General features: G+C 39.1%; 1 protein-coding gene across 4 annotated transcripts in view; it reads left to right on the top strand.

Annotated features, from left to right (window-relative positions):
* The window catches only part of dock4b (dedicator of cytokinesis 4b), a 108,567-nt gene that overhangs the window by 35,800 nt on the left and 52,338 nt on the right, over positions 1–20,429 (top strand). For all 4 annotated transcript variants that reach the window (XM_077544419.1, XM_077544418.1, XM_077544420.1 and 1 more), the window contains exons 8-15: positions 3,558–3,639; positions 3,715–3,775; positions 4,904–5,036; positions 5,191–5,279; positions 11,998–12,123; positions 15,856–15,980; positions 16,326–16,488; positions 17,471–17,577. In XM_077544419.1, the coding sequence (XP_077400545.1) occupies positions 3,558–3,639; positions 3,715–3,775; positions 4,904–5,036; positions 5,191–5,279; positions 11,998–12,123; positions 15,856–15,980; positions 16,326–16,488; positions 17,471–17,577 (886 nt within the window). The remainder of the gene's footprint in view (positions 1–3,557; positions 3,640–3,714; positions 3,776–4,903; positions 5,037–5,190; positions 5,280–11,997; positions 12,124–15,855; positions 15,981–16,325; positions 16,489–17,470; positions 17,578–20,429) is intronic.

The raw sequence follows: 20,429 nt of genomic DNA, 5'->3' as shown, positions 1-20,429 counted from the left end.
CATAAAACTGCATAAGCATCAAGCAATATGGTGGGATTTTTAAAAATGTCTCAGTGGCGCCCCTTACTATTATTATTATTTTTATTTTTTATTTTTATTTTTTATGAAACACCTCGGTTGTACATTTTGCTTTTGCACCCCAAAATTCAGAGGCACATGTAATTGCCCAAAACGCCACCATTTTATAATTTACTTTCTACATTGTGCTCCATTTTTGGTCTTTTATAGAAGTCATATTTCAACAAACTTTTCCTAGAGATTTGATCCGATTGACCTCAAACATTGTGTGTTTCATCCAAAGATGATGAATTAGTGAAAGTTATCAAAAGTTTTGTTGAATGGTATTGTTAAGGTGACGCACTGTTTGACAAGGAATTTTTTTTTGGAGGGCCTAAACATAAACAAATTGATCTGAAACAACCCGCATACTTATTGTATGTCATTTTCCTCATCAAAATGTCTTACAGCAGCTAAACACATATGTGAATACTGTATGTGTTGTTTGGTGAATTTGTGTTGTATGGAGCGTTATAAAACTCATCGACTGGAATTACTTATGTAGGTTAGGTTCACACTTAGGGCGAGTATTTGGGTCATCATGGGTGATGCATTCAGCTATGAACGATGTGTTTGTGTCGATGCGACGATTGCATCGGTTGTCTTCGAGGAGGGGGAAAAAAAGTCCCGCCATGGCACCTTGCCAACGTTGTCTCTCACTGTCTGGCGGCGCAAGTAAACAGACGCACACATTTATACTGGCCGCTTGGCAGGGAGCCATTTCACTGCTTGACTCCGGAGCTGGTGCTTTCTGTGTGTCGCCAACCAGATGGGGGTCCAACCCGTTGTCTCAGTACCATGCCAACACCACCCGTTCCCTTGCTCCACGCCGTTTTCTTTGTGTTAAACTGCGTCCTTTGGCGCACAGTGCTGTACTTTCAACATACAATTGTGACCTTTTCTCTTTTTTCACCATACTACTCTACTCCAATAGTTTACTACAGCGCTAGTTAATAGAACCAATGTTTTACCCAACAGGCCCCATTCCCCCTTCCATGGGGGCGAGCGCACGGCTCCAAATGCAATTATCGATATCAGGAGAGGGAACGCCGAGTGCTCAGCGGGCCCAGAGGGAAGGGAACCCGGCCATTCATGTTGTGTTAATACGAGAGCTGATTGAGCCAGATAAGGTCCCACTGGGGGGTAAACACCAGCTCTCTAAGCTCGGGTGATCAACACACTGCAGCTGTGAGGAGGGAGGGCTGGCATGGGATGGGGAGAGGACATGTGTGTGCGTGTGCTTGAGTAGCTGTTAATTGCCGGTTTTTACAATAGACTGCTAATTAAGGTGGAGGAAAGCATGGTGTCTGATGCACAGGAATCTGTCTCTCTATGGTCGGATAAATGGCATGGAAAGTCACAGGGAGCAGTTAATGAGGAGAAAACGCATCCACATCTAATTCCCAAGTGAAGATAAAAGAAGGGAATATATTCCACTAAAGGAATACAAGTGTGACAAATCTAACTTATAAATGCTTGAACTTGTTGAAGCCTTTTTTTTTTTAACTAGATTTGCAATTTTCAGAGAAATTGTGTTGGAAGGCTGAAAGGCTGAAAAAAAACATTGAAGCATGTGGAATAATTTGGAACGATTTAAAATGATATTGAATGACGTGAAATGAAATTGAATGACATGGAATGAGCTGATATTTCGAAGTTGGAATGGTTTTATTTGGTCAATATATGTGGAAAATGGAGGTGAATATGCAAATATTTGGAATTTGGTCTGTAGAAAGTTTGTGAATGGGAGTAATAAATGAGATGGCTTGAATGATGTTGACATGTTGAAGTGGGAGTAGATTGAATCAGCCAAGCAATGTTGAGGTTTTAGTGAATAATGTAGAATATGTCCTAATATGGGATATTTTTTTTATGTTGGCATGTTGAAAATAATTCACAAGGTAAATTGAGTAAGTCGGATGATTTAAATTTCAAATGGGAATGTGAATCTGTTATTTTGAATTTACCAATATAAAGTTTTGTGGGAAATTTGGCCCCAATAGGAATGAATGGGGAATTTTTCACTGTAAATTTTTGAATTACGGGTCATCTGAATTTTTGGAATAAAAAAAAAAAAGAAGCACCCATGGCATGAATTTTTTGAATAATTTGAATTTAGAATGATGTGAATCGGATGAATAATGTTGAAGAAGAAGCGTGTGAATAAAGTGGGATGAAAGGGGAAATCACCCCCTTTTTAAAAAAAATGTTTTATTATGTTGTATGCAGCCTCACTAGCCTAAATATGGCATTCTGGTTAATATCGTGTTAGTGGAATATGAGTTAAGCAGCAAAATCCAGCCATTTTTATCCACCCCAGAGGGCGGCCATTTTGCCACTTGCTGTCAACTAAAGATGACATCAATGTTGCTCATGTCTCCGGTAAGAACCAATCAAAGATCAAAGCTTCAGAAAACAGGTGCGCTGTGATTGGTCGTTGCCTGAGCAACACTGATGTCATCTTCAGTCGAGAAATGGCCGCCCCCTGACATGGATAAAAATGGCTGGATTTGCTTCATAACTCATATTCCATAAATGTAATATTCATCAGAATGTTATGTTTAAACTAGTGAGGTCTCATATAACATATTATTGTCAAGAATTGTTAAAGGTTGACTTCCACTTGAATAACAAATGTGAATAACGTGTGTAAATGCCTTCAGCCTTCACACAATAAATCATCTGATGGCTAAATAATTCAAACACACGTGCCAACCTAACCAAAAACACCAGCTGGTTTGGTTCCCCAAAGTGTTGGTTCAAAAAAATCCATCTGGGAATGGGCTAGAAGAAAACGAAACAAGGCGGGAATTCTTAAACGAACCTTCTGCTCATCACAAAACCTTGATGGGCAACAAGTGCATTTGTTTGAAATTGCTTTGTTGAGATGTTGGCATTATTGACATCAAACATGAGCGTTCATAAAAGACTTGTTGAAGATGTCACAGCACAGAGTTGTAAGTTTCAATTTTTAGTGCGTTCTGCCCTTGCAGTGTGAGCAAGTCGCGTCAGCAAGTTGGCTGGTTGTCGGGCGCTGTGGCGCATTACAAGGCTTTCTCTGCTTATCGCACCAACTGTGAAAGTCACCTAACTGGATTAGCCCCCCGGCCTTGCCAGGGCCCAGCAGGACGCCTCGGCCGCTTCTTTTTTCGTCCGGCAGTGCAAATGTGAGCCGTCCTTTCTGCTTTTGTCCGTCATGCGCTTAATATTCTGGTCATTTGTACTGACTTGAAATATGATCCCATGTGTTTTTCCAGCATGAAGTTCACATTTTCCAAAAGTGTCAGAGCTCGAGTTAGTTTGGCACTTTTTGATGGACACTCTTGTTATTGTCCAACATGCGGAAAAATTATCCTTTCTCTCTTACTTTCTCTTTCATAGCACTCCATTTGCCTTTTTTTCAACATTTACAATTCATTTATTTACACTTAATGAGCGCTTGAAATTTCACAGTGACGCTTGCTGATCCTGTTTGTCTTCCAATTTGTTTCTTGGTGCAGTGAAAGGTTCTTTGTCAGGCTGAATAAGAGTGGCTTGCCCAAGTCGCCGGAGAAGACGGAGAGACAGTGTACACTGTTTGTGGTAAGTGCTGAATGCCACGCAGTGTCATAAATCCCAAACCAAGTGTGTCATAATGATGGTTTATGTTCTCACCAGGATCTGGGTAGCAGCGATCTACGGAAAGATGTCTACATTGTCGTGCACATCATAAGAATAGGTGGGCATGACAATTCAACGCACTAGTAGAATGACCGGTTGCACTAGTAGAAACAGTAGGACAACTTTGGCGTACTAGTAGGCAGTGTTGTCACAATACCAAGTCAATGTATTTTTTAATTATATAGCCCTTTACCGCAAAAGAGTCTTATAGACTCATATCATATTTGATACTCATATATGCCCACAGTTGACAAATAATGACATCCCCTGATCTTTTATTTATTTATTTATGTATTTATTTATTTTTCTCCAGACGTCCCCTGATCTTAACCAAAATTGTATTTCGGTGCTCTACCTGTATAAAATACCTCGATACTGATACTGAAACGATACAGAAATATGGCAAAATTATATCAACAACATTGAAATCATAATGGTTAACCAAAACAAACTTTAACATCTTTTATTTTTTTATTAATTAAAATAAATTAATAATATTAATATAATAATTAGGATTATTATTTTAACATTTTAAACCATTCAGAACATTGAACTTTTTTAAACACTATTGAACATTTGAGATATATTTTGTGTTTTTTAAATTTATATCCAAATTTTACATGCACTACACTATATGTAGTAAGTAATAAGTAATAAATAGGTACGCTTGTCGCCATTTCTTGTCTCTGGATTGTAATTCTCTGAAAAGTGAGATAAACATCTATTGAAATGCATTTTGGGGCAAGGCGGTGGGGTGCAGGAGATTTTTAAGATCTCTAAAATTCTTGAAAAATACTGAAAGATTAATTTTACATTTTCCACGAAAAACTGGATGAAAATGGGGGGGGGGGGGGGGGTCAAAACTACCTTCCCAATATTAAAAGATTTTGATAATTTTTTTTATTTTTTATTTTTTTAAAGAATGGTATATATTTTTTTAGATGACGATGTACCACAGTACTTACACCATGCAACCCTACTAGTAGGACAGCTTCAGTATATGCCACTAAAGAGGCAAAACTACCAGTAAGTTATTGGTGCTACAAGTGTGGTTTGGGTGGCTACTTGTGTGTGACACGTGTCCACCAGTAAGGCCTTCTAATATTACTAGTACAGCACTAGTTGTGGAAATATGTACTAGTGAGAACATTCTCAAACAGCTTTCCACGTCCTCGTCCTTGTGCAGGGAGAATGGGCGCCGGGGAGAAGAAGAACCAGTGTAGCGTTCAGTACCGCCGTCCGTTCGGCTGCGCTGTCATCAGCATCGCCGATCTGCTCACGGCAGACTCCAAGGACGACCACCTGCTCAAGGTTTATGCGTAAGTAAACAGCCGACGCTCCACCACCTGTTTCATTGGACAACAGACTTCGAAGACCAATTATAGCGAGTGATGAGATTTCACAACTTTATTTCATTTCACAATTCACGTTTTAACTCTGAATTTGTGATTATTGCCCTCTCTGGTGTCTCAGGTGCAATACGGAAAGTGAGTGGCACCAAATCCACGACAACATCATCAAAAAGGCCAATTCCAGATATAACCTATCCGGGTCAAACACAGGTAAGTAGGGCTGATCAATTAATTGAATTCAAATCAACATTGCATTATATTAGAATGCAATTGTGTTGTGGTTTAAAAAGGTATTATTAAAGCGTTTTCGACATCATGCATGCTCCACCAATGCCCAGATGAGTACAAAGAGCCCTTACTGTTATACTCTGACTGCACCTATCAGCTTTTATCTTCCTTTTATAGTAGAGTGTGCGGACCCTCACATTCCACAGTTTCTTTGGGGAGGGGAGGGGTGGAGTTTTTCTTGCCTCATTTGAAGTCATGTCTTCGTTTGTCAGCTGTGGCTGTCGCGTGCACCGTGAACGAGCCTGACACATGCTGCAGTCACGCTTTGGGACAGAGGTGGCAGTCGCGAGTAAAAAAGTGACAAGTATTTATTTATCTAGTTGTCATAGTGAACGCTGTAAGTCAAAATGTTTATTAAATTAACAACTCTCATTGAAGTAGATACGTAAAATTTAATTCTTGGTTCCTTTGCCTAGCATAAGTCAGTGCTTCTCAATTATTTTTGTTAGGATCCCCCGAGGAAGATGAAAATATTATGCGACCCCAACTCTCTGCCGCATCCATAAATAGTTTCGTTTGTCCATTAAATTGTTACTACAGAGGAGTTAATACACCTTGCACACTCTTTGGCAGTGAGCGTGCCACTGCCACCTACTGTAGTGGATGTACAATTACACTTTATTCTAGTATGGCCCAAATATAAAACAAAAAACATTCACTGAGGATACACACAAAAAAAACCACCGACCCCAGTGTCACTTTACCCGTCCCCCAATTTGAGGAAAACTGGTGTAAGCCTAACCAAGAAGATTTATTATAATACAGGTTAGTTTATTGCTTTTGTGTTTTTTTTTAAATTTTATTTTATTTTAAAAAACACATGGGAAGAGGACCTTAAAAAAAATCGCAACTCAACAACAGACTAAATTACGTTTTAGGTCTGTCTAGGTTGAAAAAAATTAATGCGGGGAAAAAATAGGTACTATACTTCATAAAAATTTTTTTTGAAGTTGTCCGAATTGATTGTATTTCTCTCCAACAACAAGTTCTCTGTGTCATCACAAGTCTAGTGCCGTGACATCAGTCTGAGTCATGCTGATTTTTGTGCGCATGTAAAGTTCTTCTTTCCAGAGGAGCAATTTGAAAGCCTCACGTGGCCGCCGTCTCCACAGGAAGCCTGCAAGGAGTTGCAAAACGCAATCACACTATTGATATAAATAGCCGCCAGAGAACAACAGCATCAGCAGTTTCCCCTGGCAACCTGTTGGCCAGAGATGTCAAAAAACAGTGTGAAATGCAAACCGCCTGAAACGTTCTACCTGAGATTGCATGCGCGCACTTTGCAGTAGCTGAGCCTCAAAGACAAGGACGTTGTCACATTGTCCTCACTGGAGAAGCTGTCTTCACAATCGGCTAATATACTGAGTCAGCATTTCTTTCCACCTTCCCTTAGAGGACAAATAAAGACTTGACAAGAACTGGGGAGTATAGTAATTTATCACGAGCCGTCCCTCAGATGCATCTGAAGGATGCGGCAATTATGCGGGAAGTCACAGTCTGTGCGTTATCTGATGTTGTCGAAGCGCAGCATACGGACCGACTTGTGCATGACTGAGCTGACACTGGCTGCGTAATATAAAAGACGCAGCAGGAATCTAGATTGCTTATCTTGATTTACTTGTAGATTAATGACCATTAAGGTGGGCTATAATCTATTATGGTGTCATCAAATAAGCACAGATTGTTGTGTTTGCGTCAGACTTTCACAAAGCAGTCTTGTTCCCACGCATGCTGATTGCACACAAGTGAATTATTTTACCGCATTGTTGAGGGTTGCAATTTCAATTATCAACGCGGCAGAGCAGTTATGAAAGTAGATGTCACATTAAGATGTTTAAAGCAACAATTTGCGGTGCTTTTCTTTTTCAAAGTGCATTAGGAGGGCAGATTTGCATCTTTTGCCACAAAATTCTGTGGTGTACATAGTCATTAATGGGCGTGTGACACAACACTTAGTGTATGAGTTTATACGTTCCAAATTAAATACAGTGGTGCTTTGAGATCATGGTGATTATAATTAGTGAAAACTAAGCAAAACTAAAATTGGAAAAAAAGAAGCATTTAATAGAATAAAATCACAATAACTAACTGAAGCATTTTACATTTATATAGTATATAGTATATTATATATACTATAGTAATATATATAATTAAAATATATATAATTAAAATGTCCTTTGTTTTTGTCTTTGTCAGTAAATTTGTAACTGGGTTTTGGGGATTCAATTTAAATGAATTTATTCTGGTATAACTGTTTGTCGTCCCTACAGAAGAAAGAAGGCCAATCTTTCATTCGCTAAAGTAAGGCTAATGCGAACATAGGCACTTCTTAGCACAGTTAGTGGCTGGATTGTGATTTGTGATCCTTTATGCAAGGCGACATTTGAACACACTAGTGTTAATTTTGTCCGTCATTTTTAAATTTAGTCTCTGTTTTATTCCAGTTTCAATCCCGCTTGTTAGTTTTAACATAGTTAGTCAACCGTTTTTATTTAGTCGACTATAAATCTAGCATTTTAGTCTTTATTTTAGTCCAAGAAAACGTAATAAAAAAAACTGTCAACGTTTTAGTCTAGTTTTAGTCAGGACAATAATTTTACCCCTGTATATTTTTTTCCTCAACAGAATATGTTGAACATTTCGGATCTAAAACTATTTCACATAAAATTTTCTCTCATCATTTTGATGAAAAACAACTTGACACACAATTATAGTATATCAACAAGTGGTTACTATGACTCCATCCTATGAGTTAGTAAGTTAGTCAGCATTAGTTAGCAGTTGAATTGACATTATTGTTGGAACGTTATATCCGTTGGATTAATGTGACGTTATAACTTTAATTAACTTTTTTTTTTTTTTTTACCTTTCACTGTTAATCCACCTCCTGTCTGTCCCATGTGTTTGTGTGTGTTGCACTCGCTAGCTGCAGATTTGAAAGAGGGTGTGTTGCTGTGTGTCACATGACAGTGTCACAGTGACAGATTACCAGAGACAAGATTTTACAAAATCATATAATTTTTGTCTCGTTTTTGTTCATGAACTAAAATGTCCATAGATTTTAGTCCAGTTTTTATTAAGTGAAATACATTTTTGTTTCGTCTTTATTTGTCGACCAAAATGCGTAATAATTTACAGTGTTCCCTGGCTATAACGCGGTTGACTTTTCGCGGTCTCTATGTTTCGCAGATTTTTTTAGTGCAATTTTGCATGCATTGTTTATCAGTTGTGTACCTATTTTATAAAATTTATGAAGGTTTGAACATTGAGAATGTTTAAACAAGAGAGAAATGTGAGAAATTGTAAATGCCTCGATGAGAAAAGTGTATAAACTGCGTGGTGAGGGGTTTTTAGAGCCTTAAAACATTTATAATAAATGTAAAACATAAATCTAACTACTTCACGGATTTCATTTATTGCAGATATTTTTTGGAACCTAACCCCAGCGGAAAACGAGGGAAGACTGTAGTCGCAGTTATTGTTTATTAATGAGGGTTTTAGTCTCGTCTAATCTAGTTTTAGTCCAGTCAAAAATGTGAGTTGGCGAAATTATTTTTGCTTGGTCTTCGTTGATGAAATTATTTTTGCTTGGTCTTCGTTGACGAAATTAACACTAGAACTCACCCACAAAAAAATGCAGTGATATAAGTAGAAAGACTATAACAGTACCCACGGCAATATACTGTATTCTTTATCCTCTAAAAAGAACTCCCAGTCAAGCTATGTATTGATATAATTGGACGTGGCAATTTCCGGGCCCAAAATGCTTTGCAAAAATGTGAAAATCCTCTTAGTATTCTTCCACACAGAGGCTCTATAAACGAGCTGCAGGACTCCATGCATAATTTAAGACCTTTGATTTATAACACTTAATGTCAGGGAGACAATTAAACAGGGTGCAATGGTGTGAGAAAATGTTGTGCGTGTGTGTCATCTTTGTTTTGCTTGAAACAGACCTGGCACGGCACCAGGAGTCTCTTATTAGTGGCCAATTAGAAAGGCTGTCAAATTGCGAAAAAGCTGTTCAGGATGTCAACTGTGATGTTGCCATGTTTTGTTGCGGGGCGATCACATTGAAAGAGGTTTCATAAGAGTTTTTGTGCAAGCGATGAGTCAGGCCAGGTAGTTACTTCAGCTCTCACCTCCACGCCAGCGTAGGCACAAGCAAGCCGGCGATTCTACGACAGCTCATCTCTTTTGTTTTGGACTTTTCGACGCATTTGTGTTTGTGCGAAGAGGAGGCAGGCCGGGTGGGCTGAGGCCAGCAGAGGACCAGGATGCTTTTGTCGGCCCGAATAGTAATGAGGTTCGCTTGCCTAAATGTTTCACCGCATACACTTTTAGAGCCGACCGTGTGTCGGAAAAATAATAACGAACCCTTTAGTTTGAAGAGAAAAACTATTAGACATACTCTTATGTAAAATGTTGTGTAGCTGCCTGTTGGCTTGAAGTGCAAGCTGCAGAAAAATGAGTCACAACTACATTCAAAATATAAAAAAGGCAAATCCTCTCAACACGTTCTGTAGTTATGCTACAATTATTTAACCAGTAAAGAAAAACGAGGACATATCCCATTGAAATTAAAGAACCGCTTTTCAAGGGAGTCTCGGCCAATAGGCAGGTAGAAAATAATGCTGTATTTTGCCATAAAATAATCTGTCAACATTAAATAGTTATAGGTGTAGTTTTGATAAGTCAAAAAATGTTGTTTAACTAATTTGCTCCCAAAAACATATAAATATGTTCTATTTTAAACATTGCCATGGTCCCAAAAACGTATTTTTATGGGTTTTTTTCATGCTTGAGCATACAGAAGGCTTTGATGCAGCCTCTGAACTGAAAAGAACGTAAAGTAATAGTAGTTATGACAAAAACGGCTAGCAGGTGGCAGCAGAGTATAAGAGATCAACCAGTTGCAAAAAAGCTCATTTACCCACAGTTCTAAACAGGTTTGTGAATAATGATGAAACTTAACCATATTCTAATGCTGCAAAACGGAAACAGATAGAAATATTATTTTTCTTCCTGATAAAAGAAGAGACTCTAATCTTTCTTTGGTAGCTTCCATGTTTTGTTAGCAATACAACACAATATTCTGTGGGCCAAAATCCAGTAAAACAGCCGGGAGCAAGGGGGTTGCTTCAGTCAGAATGGCTGCCAGTCAATGAGTTAATTAAAAAAGTTTACTCTTAAACATCACTTTTAATAATGTACTTACAATTAAGTATTGGAAAACGTGGTTGTCAATTTTAAGTTAAGCGGGGTTGTAGGCATCTGCCAAAAGACACTAATCGAGTAAGATGTATCTAGTTACTTTTATTTAGTGCTGTCAAAGTAAAAGCGTTAACTCATTGATTAATCACAAAAGAATTAATGCAGATTAATCACACTAATTTTGACCGCAGATGATCCTTCATCTTGACAGCGGATGGTTACCTTAAAGGTAGCACAGGTTGTGTTTGAGCAATAAACATAACTTCATGCATTAAAGTAAAGCATTTAATACGTTTTTGCGTATGACATTAAGAATATTTGTTCTAGTCAAAATATTGGGGTCATATTTTTTATTTTATTTTTATTTTAAATTGTGCAAGTAATTACCTGATTAGAAAAGAGGAGGATGAGAGTGTTCAGCGGATCAAAAATGTTGAAGACTCATAACATTAAATGTCGAAAGAATTAACAGGTGCTCTTCAAATTTGGTGGGCAAAAAAATGTTGATAAAAAGCCTTTAATCACTTTTCTAATTTTGTTTTAATCATTTGACAGCTGTATTTCAAAACAAAGTAATCAGTATATTAATGAAGTTACATTTCAAATCAAGTAATTGGTAAAAAAACAACAACCTCTATAATAAATAATTCAAATTTTTTTTTTTTTAAAGGTAAATGTGGACACACTGCTTATATACTGCATACATTTATGGAATTTGTATGTTTTTGCACCTGAAAATTCCTCTTTCTTGTAATGTTAAACACAAAACGACAAACATTCAAATGCCCTGCCTGTAGTTCATCTCATTTTACCTTTGTATCGTTGTAGTTCTTGAGATCGCTCTTGGTCTTGTCTCAAGACCACTTTGTAAGGGTCTCGTCTCAGAATCTGATCACAATATAAGCTATTGGCACATATGCACTTTACAAGAACCATCTACAAAACATTTTTGTATGTATTTTCTTCTCAACTCCCCTCCTTCTTCCTGTATTTACGGCACTTTCTTATCTTGCCGTCATGTCACATGACTTCAGAGGCCCTGCACGGCGTCGCTGTTTTTATCTTGCCAACAAAAAAAACTCAAACGCGACCTTTCCTGCACGTGTTATTATTCATGGTGACATTCCAAGTTATCCCATAAGGGCAGCTTTGTATAGTGTGTGATTTTTATTATAAAAATACTTACCAGTGAGTCACAGGTGTTTTTATTTATTTTTTTGTTTGTTCTCGTGTTGTGCATGTGTGCAGTGGGTGTTTGATTGCACATGCAGCCGCAGCACTTTGTGGTTATTAATGTAGGTGTCAAGTTTGATGGTCTGTGAGGCTGCAGTGAACCCACACCCTGCCAATAACATCCCTGTTTTAAAATTCTACTGAATATATGAGCAAAGAGAAATCCATGTGTGATGCTTGGTTGTGTTTTTAGGGCTGGCAGTGGCTCTCCAGCTCCTCCACGGGGACATCGATCAGCTGAGGCGGGAGTACATGGTGCTCTTCACACGTGGCGTATCCATCACCAGGAAACTTGGCTTCTCTGATGTCATCATGCCAGGTGGGATACCAACAAAGAGGAGCATGCAAATTTTAGTTTTTTGGCGTCCATCCGTTTTTAAGCATGACACTGTGTCTACATGCTCAGGGAAAGGCTACTGTGGTTAAATGTTTTCTCTTCTGGATGTCGGCTTCTATGGACACCACTGTCTCTTAAATACACTTAAAGCTACTTACTACATGACTTAAGATATATATATATATATATATATATATATATATATATATATGTATATATGTATATATATATAGTTCCTTTAATGCCACAAACTTTAACGCACAATTAATGACCACCCCTTACTTCGAAAGCATGTAATGGGGGGAATTCCAGTTGCAATGCAGCAGACACGTCCACATCAACATTTTGCAGTTGTCAATTTCATAATAATGCATTTGTGGAGACTGGGGTCATGTTGTATTTTACAATTTTCAAAATGTGCAGAATTTAAAAAAAAAAGTTACTTCATGTTAAAGATTAGATCTAGGTCTTAATATCAAAAGAAAAATGCATTCAGCTGTTACCAACATCTTACTAATGCAATTATGCCATCTCGTGGTAGAATGACCTCAACACAAATCAATATCACACTCGTTTTTTACAGTACATCTTTTCTAATTTTAACTAAATTTTATGATTTATTATGAAATTACTGTATCAATGACAAAAGGATGTAGCCTTTTTTTTCACTTTTATGTTAACAAGAGTATGAAAACCTATTGTACATTTTATTGTACATTTAGAACAGATATAAAATTTGAGGTTAATCCTAAATTAACAATTGAAGTCATGTGATTAATTGCGATTTATGGGTGTCAGTCGATTAAAATTTTTAATCGTAGTTAATCGCATGAGTTCGATAATTAACTCACGATTAATCGCAAATGAATCACCCATTTTATATCTCAATTTATATCTCAATTTATAATAAAATTGTACAATATTTTTTCTAATTTTTCATACTCTTAAGATAAAACTGGGAAGAAATTTTAAACTAATAGAAATATGGTTCCATTTTTTAGTCATTGATACTGTAATTTCATAACAATTCATAACATTTAAAAAAATAAAATAAAATAGGTACTGTAACTGTGTGACATTGATTTGTATTGGCATTTTTCTGTCACTACAAGGCATAATTGCGTTTGTAAGACAATGGTGACAGCTCAGTGCATTTTTCTTTTCATATTGAGAGCTGACAAATTTTTAACATGAAGTAACTTGAGAAGTTCTGCACATTTTTTAAATTGTAAAATGCAACTTGACGCCAGTCTCCACAAATATATGCATTATTATTCAATTTATTACTGCTTAATTGTGTTATAGTGACTCCTTTTCACGACATTGAACGCTTTTATTTTGTTAAATTCTCGGATGCGCATTGATTGTGACACCGCTTTACTGCAAGCCAGAGCCGGTGTTGTGCTGCAAACTGCACCCCTGCCGTAAAATGCACCCCCACCTTATCATACGCCGATCGAGTTGCCCCTTGATTAATTACGCAAATAAACAAACAAAAACAAATAGTTCTCCAAAAAACAACGATACACCCTCATTGTTTGGTTCTCGGAGAAAACAGGGATTAATGGAGATAAAACCATACACGCCCTCGCGGCAGCGGATAGCACGAAGCTACCAAACAGCAAATCAACATGATGTGCATGTTTGCAATTCGGCACCCGTGAATACTTATATTGGTATTCCCCACCCCCCTCTATTTTTTTCTTTTTGTTCTTCTTGTTTTTATCTTGTGTTTTTCTTTTTTGGCGGAGATTTTATCTCCATTAATACCTGTTCCCCGAGAAACGAACAATGAGGGTGTATCCTTGTTTTTTGGAGAATTATTTGTTTTTGTCATTGTTTTTAATTAATCAAGTGTCAACTCGAATGACGTATGAGGAGGCGGGGGTGTATTTAACGGCAGGGGTGCAGTTTGCGGCACAACACCGGCAGTAGTGCTACACAGTCCAAATGGCTCCTCCACGCTAACATTCTGCCCCTTAAACATTGTGTGTTTTTGCTCCAGTGTACTACAGTGCATTTCTATTAGGTCATTTTGACGTGGACGTTTCTGCTACATCGCGACTGGAATTGCCTTCAGAAGAGGCTTTCCAAATAAGGGGCGGTCGTTAATCGTGCGTTTAAAAAAAATTGTGTCGTTTAAGACACTTTATGTTAATGCCATATTAACGCAATAATTTTGACACCCTTATTACGATGAAATATTTTAATCATCTGACACCCCTAATATATATTAATACGATTTAGACATCCATCCATTATTTCACTCAACTTTTGCCTTCAAGTGACTACTGCACAAAGTATTCACTGCTCTGTTTGCATACCTTGACCTGCCTTTTAATATCCACAGCAGTTGCCTGGTAACATCCTCACCTACTGCTCGAGTGCAAATGACATATACTTGATGAAATATTCATATTAATTCTCAGGTGCACACAGTGTAGATCGGTGCCTGTCAAATGATGCAAATGCCTCTGGCCTCAGCACTACAGCGCCCTTATTGTCATTCAATACTATATCATAAAAAAAAAACTGTAATCTTAAATTGTATTTTTTTTTTCTCAGCGTGGCTGGACATGAGGGAAAAGTCTTTTTTTCCATGTGAAATCTTTGGTAAAGCTTCCCTTTGACATAAGCGAGGTGCACTGTCTGGTCACACAGATAAAGAGCAAACGCAGACTGGAGGTCCCCCAGCGCCTCACTAACACAGATTTATGTTCGCTCGCTTTGTCTCCGTCTCACTACAAAACCCTTTACACTCACTGTCTCTCTCTCTCTCTCTCATTCTCCATTTCTGACCAAGAAAGTCTGCCCCTGGGCAAAGGAAACCGTCTCTGTGAATGACTGCATCATTCTCTCTCTCTTTTTAATTTTTTTTTTATACCTTATCCACATGTCTTTTTTACCCACTGTACCCAAGGTAATTGAGTCTATACTTACCTTTAGTATCCCCCACCCCCATTTGTTTGTGTGTTTTGGGAGGGGAAGGTTACAGTACGGGAGTCTATAGTATGCTCTTTGTTGCTATGGTTACCACTGTCAAGGGCAGGAAATCAATGTTGACCCTAGAGATGCGTTATGAACCTCCATGCACCTTTATAGTGGAGCTAGGCAATATACATTCAACTGTAGAAGAAAGACATATTTGGTGGCTTTCCAGTATCACTTCATATGATTTATTCCTTCTTTCCATCATCTTTCTAAACATTAGAATCCAACTAATCTCTCTAAGCAGTGACCTTACTTGCCTTGGAGGCAATTAGCCTTATTTCTTAGCCTGTTGGAGTGGCTGCATTAGCCCGTCAACATTCTAAGGGCAACAACAACAGTCTAACCTTGAAATTATACTTGACTTTATCAGCTCTGTTATTAGATTAATGTCCCTCACCTTGTAATAAAATATAAAAGGGCAAACAAAAACAGTGACTTGAAGAGTTTTTCTGTTCATTTAGTGCAGGATTGACTGTCATGTAAGCTCAAATGGACATAATAGCAGCTAATGTCAGGCTTTGATTTAACAACAGCACAAAATGTATCATTCAGTGCTGCTAATATAAATGCTACCCACTCCCTGTCAGGACACATTAACATAAACACACTCAAACACACATACACACACATACACGCACGTCAGTGTCCAAGCTATTGGGAGGTAATTCGTAACAATGTGCTCATTTACATAATCAATGCCTGTTTGTTTTTTTAACCGTGTAGGAGAGATGAGGAATGACCTTTACGTCACACTGGAGAAAGGAGAGTTTGAAAAGGGTGGGAAGAGCGTTGCCAGGAATGTGGAGATCACCATCTACTTGCTGGACATTGATGGACAAATCCTCAAGGTAGAAAATACATTTCCACTTCACATGCTAAATCATAGTAGTGTGTGGCCAAGTTTGTAATCTTCAATGGGAAATACACACTTCTAAGCAGTAAATGTCTTAAATTGAAGTCCTTAGTTAACTTAGCTCGCCCCTTAATGGATTCTTATTTTTAGGTGCATCCTATTTTAGAGCTAAACTCGTCATTTAAATATGGCTGACCCAGATGAGAACATCACCTCCAGCATGTTGCTCATCTCCAGCACTTCTGCTTGTGTGGTTTCCGTATCGGACAGAAAATAGAAACGCATGGAAACCACGTAATTCACATTTCAATGCATTTTCTTCTTTCTTCCTTCCCTTCAGAGTCACGTGGCAGCCGGCTCGGGGGAACCAGGCGGGGACGAGTACCACTCGTTGGTGCTGTACCACAACAACAGCCCACGCTGGGCGGAACAGATCAAGCTGCCCATCCCCGTGGACATGTTTCGGGGATCGCATGTGCGATTTGAGTTCCGACATTGCTCCAGTAAGTGGGGTCGCATAGGCCCCTTTAACGCGCGCGCACACACACACACACACACACACACACGCACACACACACACACACACAGGTTTGTTTTACTATCTTTGTGGGGCCATCTCATTGACATAATGCATTTCCTAGCCCCTTCCCCTAACTCCAACCATCAAAAATGATTGCCAATACCCTAACCATAACCCAATTCAAACCTAAACTGTAAAACCAAGTCTTGACCCTCAAAAATGGCCCTACATGGACGGGTGGGCCCCACCGCAACAAAGAATGTTGGCCCCTCTATAACAAACAAGACCACAAACACAAACGCACAAAAAAAAACATCTGCCATCTAGTGGCAGAAAACTGACCTCAACACAAATTAATATCATACTCGTTTTTTACACTACAACTTTTTAATTTTAACTCAATTGTATGAATTATTATGGAACAAATGTATCATGACTAAAAGATGCAGCCATATTTCTATTAGTTTCCCACTTTTATGTTAAGAGTATAAAAGCTTAGAAAAAATATTTTATTGTACATTTTATTGTACACTTAGAACATACATAAAAAAATAATAAAAAAATAAAAATATATATATTTCAGAGCCTAAATGTGTCTTTTTCTTATATATCTTTTGCAACTTTTTACCTACTAATCAGATGAAATATTAATGAGGGCCCCAATTTTCAGGCTTCAGGCAAAAAAATTGCATTTAATATAAACTAAATAGTATGTACGATCTGAAGAGTGCATTGCAGCATGCATGCAGTGCATTTTTATACGACTAATCTATTTTCAACAAATGACAAAACTTAGCATCAGAGGCCGATTTGTTTGCTGTTTGGCATAATTTGTGTGCTTGTGGTGTGTTCACTGCCCCCTGACATCTTTTTGCATTAAATGCTTGATTTGAGCTTGCAAATGTATTCTGCGCAACAGCAAGAGAATATCTAATCATTCTTCGTTCATGTTGGCCTCCCCGCAGCGAAAGAGAAGGGAGAGAAGAAGCTGTTCGGCTACTCCTTTGTACCTCTGATGCAGGAGGACGGAAGGACTCTGCCAGATGGCACCCATGAGCTCATTATCCATAAGGTACCGGCCTGCTTGCCCTCTGTGGGAAAAAAAAAAAAAAAAAAACCTGACCGAGTTGACAAAGCTTCTATATTTGTCTTGAATCTTATTTTCAAATCATGCAGTAATTTCATTTCCCACTGCGTTTTGGTTCCATCTTATTTTGGCACACAAGCTATTTGTATGCGTCTGGCAGGTTTCCTTCCAAACGGCACCACACAGTGTATGATTATGTGATTCACGCCTTCTAAGTGCATCCGTGTTGTCCTCTCACTCACTATATGACGCGCTGTCAGAAAGCCAACTCATGTCCACATAGGTGACTCTTAAAACCGTGATAGCGCATATTTCTCACATGCTTTGAAAAGCTTGTCTATATTCTGCTTGTCTATATTGCAGACGCACACTCATCGCTTCAAACCTTTTGCTCGTGACACATCAAAAGGCCGGAGCAAATAAACCATCCAAAATGGTCATTTGAAAAAGTCCTGCTCGGCTGTAATTGCAGACTGTGTCCTCAGCTGCAGGCAAAGGGTGTGTGCGTAAACCTCAGGCTCCGCGCACAGCACATCGATTCATTTGTCAGCCGCCGGGTACAACAGTCACCCAACGTCTGATTTTTAATTTATTTTTACCCTCCTGCTCGCTACAGGCCATCAGTAGCATTGTCAGATCATTTCCTTGCCTTCCTTGGTTGGATGTGGGGGAGTGAGGTTTGGGGATGGGGGGGGGTGCTAATGTCAGATGAAAGTTGCTGAGGAGCTCAATGAAAACTTACATGGCCTAGATTCTCATCAGACCCAAAATAGATGCCGAAGCAGCAGTCCAAAGTGTGCACGAGCTTTGGAGCTCAAGCAGCCTCAGCAGAGCGTTAAGGCGGCAATGCTAAATCAATAAAACAACAACAGCCCCCTTCTGTGATTGTGTAACTCCAACTGGCAGCATTGAAAACCCCCCTAAAAAAGCTGCGGAGTTATGATATAACCAGCCACATGATTGACATCCACTTGTGTTACGTAAGGATCATTATGGCATATCGGCACAAGTGTTCATTTTAACCGCCATTTTTAAATTTAGTCTGTTTTAGTTTAGTTTCAATCACGCTTTGTTAGTTTTTATCATAGTTAGTCAACCTCATCCTGTTTTTATTTAGTCAATTTTTAGTCGACTATGAATCTAGCATTTTAGTCTTTATTTTAGTCCAAGAAAACATAATCTTTTCGTCTAGTTTTAGTCAGGACAATCATTTTACCCCTGTATTTTTTTTTTGAACATTTTGGATTTAAAACTATTTCACATAAAATGTTCTATCATAATTTGGATGAAAAACAACTTGACACACATTTACAGTATATCAACAAGTGGCTACTATGGCTCCATGCTATGAGCTAGTAAGTTAGCCAGCATTAGTTAGCGTTCTGATTAACATTATTGTTGGAATGTTATCGCTGGAATGTTAAGATTTTTTTTATTTTACCTTTCACTGTGAATCCACCTCCTGTCTGTCCCATGTGTTTGCTGCAGATTTGAAAGTGGGTGTGTTACTGTGTGTCACATGTAACAGATTAGCAGATACAAGATTTTACAAAATCATATCATTTTCGTCTCGTTTTTGTTTATGAACTAAAATGTCCATAGATTTTAGTCCAGTTTTTATTAAGTGAAGTACATTTTCGTCTCGCCTTCATTAGTCGACAAAAATGCACACTGACTTAGTTCCAGTTATTGTTTATTACTGAGGGTTTTAGTCTAGTCTAGTCTGGTTTTAGTCTGGTGAGAAATGTGCGCTGACGAAAAAAAAATTTGTTTAGTTTTTGTTGATGAAATTAACATTAATCGGCACTCTCTTGATACAATTGGATTTTCTTCAAACTTCTAGGATTGAATGTCTAAAGCTTTTATACAGTAGTCCGTCCGTCCGTCTTCTTCCGCTTATCCGGGGTCGGGTCGCGGGGGCAGCAGCCTTAGCAGGGAAGCCCAGACTTCCCTCTCCCCAGCCACTTCAGCCAGCTCCTCCGACGGGACCCCAAGGCGTTCCCAGGACAGCCGAGAGACATAGTCTCTCCAGCGTGTCCTGGGTCGTCCCCGGGGTTTCCCGCCGGTAGGACATGCCCGGAACACCTCCCCAGGGAGGTGTCGAGGAAGCATCCGAACCAGATGCCCGAGCCACCTCAACTGGTTCCTCTCAACGTGGAGGAGTAGCGGTTCGACGCTGAGTCCCTCCCGGATGACACCCTATCTCTAAGGGAGAGCCCGGCTACCCTGCGGAGGAAACTCATTTCGGCTGCTTGTATCCGGGATCTTGTTCTTTCGGTCACGACCCACAGCTCGTGACCATAGGTGAGGGCAGGAACGTAGATCGACCGGTAAATCGAGAGCTTTGCCTTTCGGCTCAGCTCCTTCTTCACTACAACGGACCGATACAGCGGCCGCATCACTGCAGACGCTGCACCGATCTGCCTGTCGATCTCCCGCTCTAACCTACCCTCACTCGTGAACAAGACCCCAAGATACTTGAACTCCTCCACTTGGGGCAGGATTCCCATCCCCGACCCGGAGAGGGCACGCCACCCTTTTCCGACTGAAGACCATGGTCTCGGATTTGGAGGGGCTGATCCTCATCCCAACCGCTTCACACTCGGCTGCGAACCGCTCTAGTGAGAGCTGGAGATCACGGCTTGAAGAAGCCAACAGCACCACATCATCTGCAAAAAGCAGAGATGCAATGCTGAGGCCACCAAACCGGACCCCCTCAACGCCTGGGCTACGCCTAGAAATTCTGTCCATAAAAGTTATGAACAGAATCGGTGACAAAGGGCAACCTTGGCGGAGTCCAACCCTCACAGGAAACAAATTTGACTTACTGCCGGCAA

The sequence above is a fragment of the Vanacampus margaritifer genome, chromosome 15 (genome assembly GCF_051991255.1).
Source record: "Vanacampus margaritifer isolate UIUO_Vmar chromosome 15, RoL_Vmar_1.0, whole genome shotgun sequence".
NCBI classification, from domain to species: Eukaryota; Metazoa; Chordata; class Actinopteri; order Syngnathiformes; family Syngnathidae; genus Vanacampus; species Vanacampus margaritifer.
This window is presented reverse-complemented; position numbering and strand designations above follow the sequence as displayed.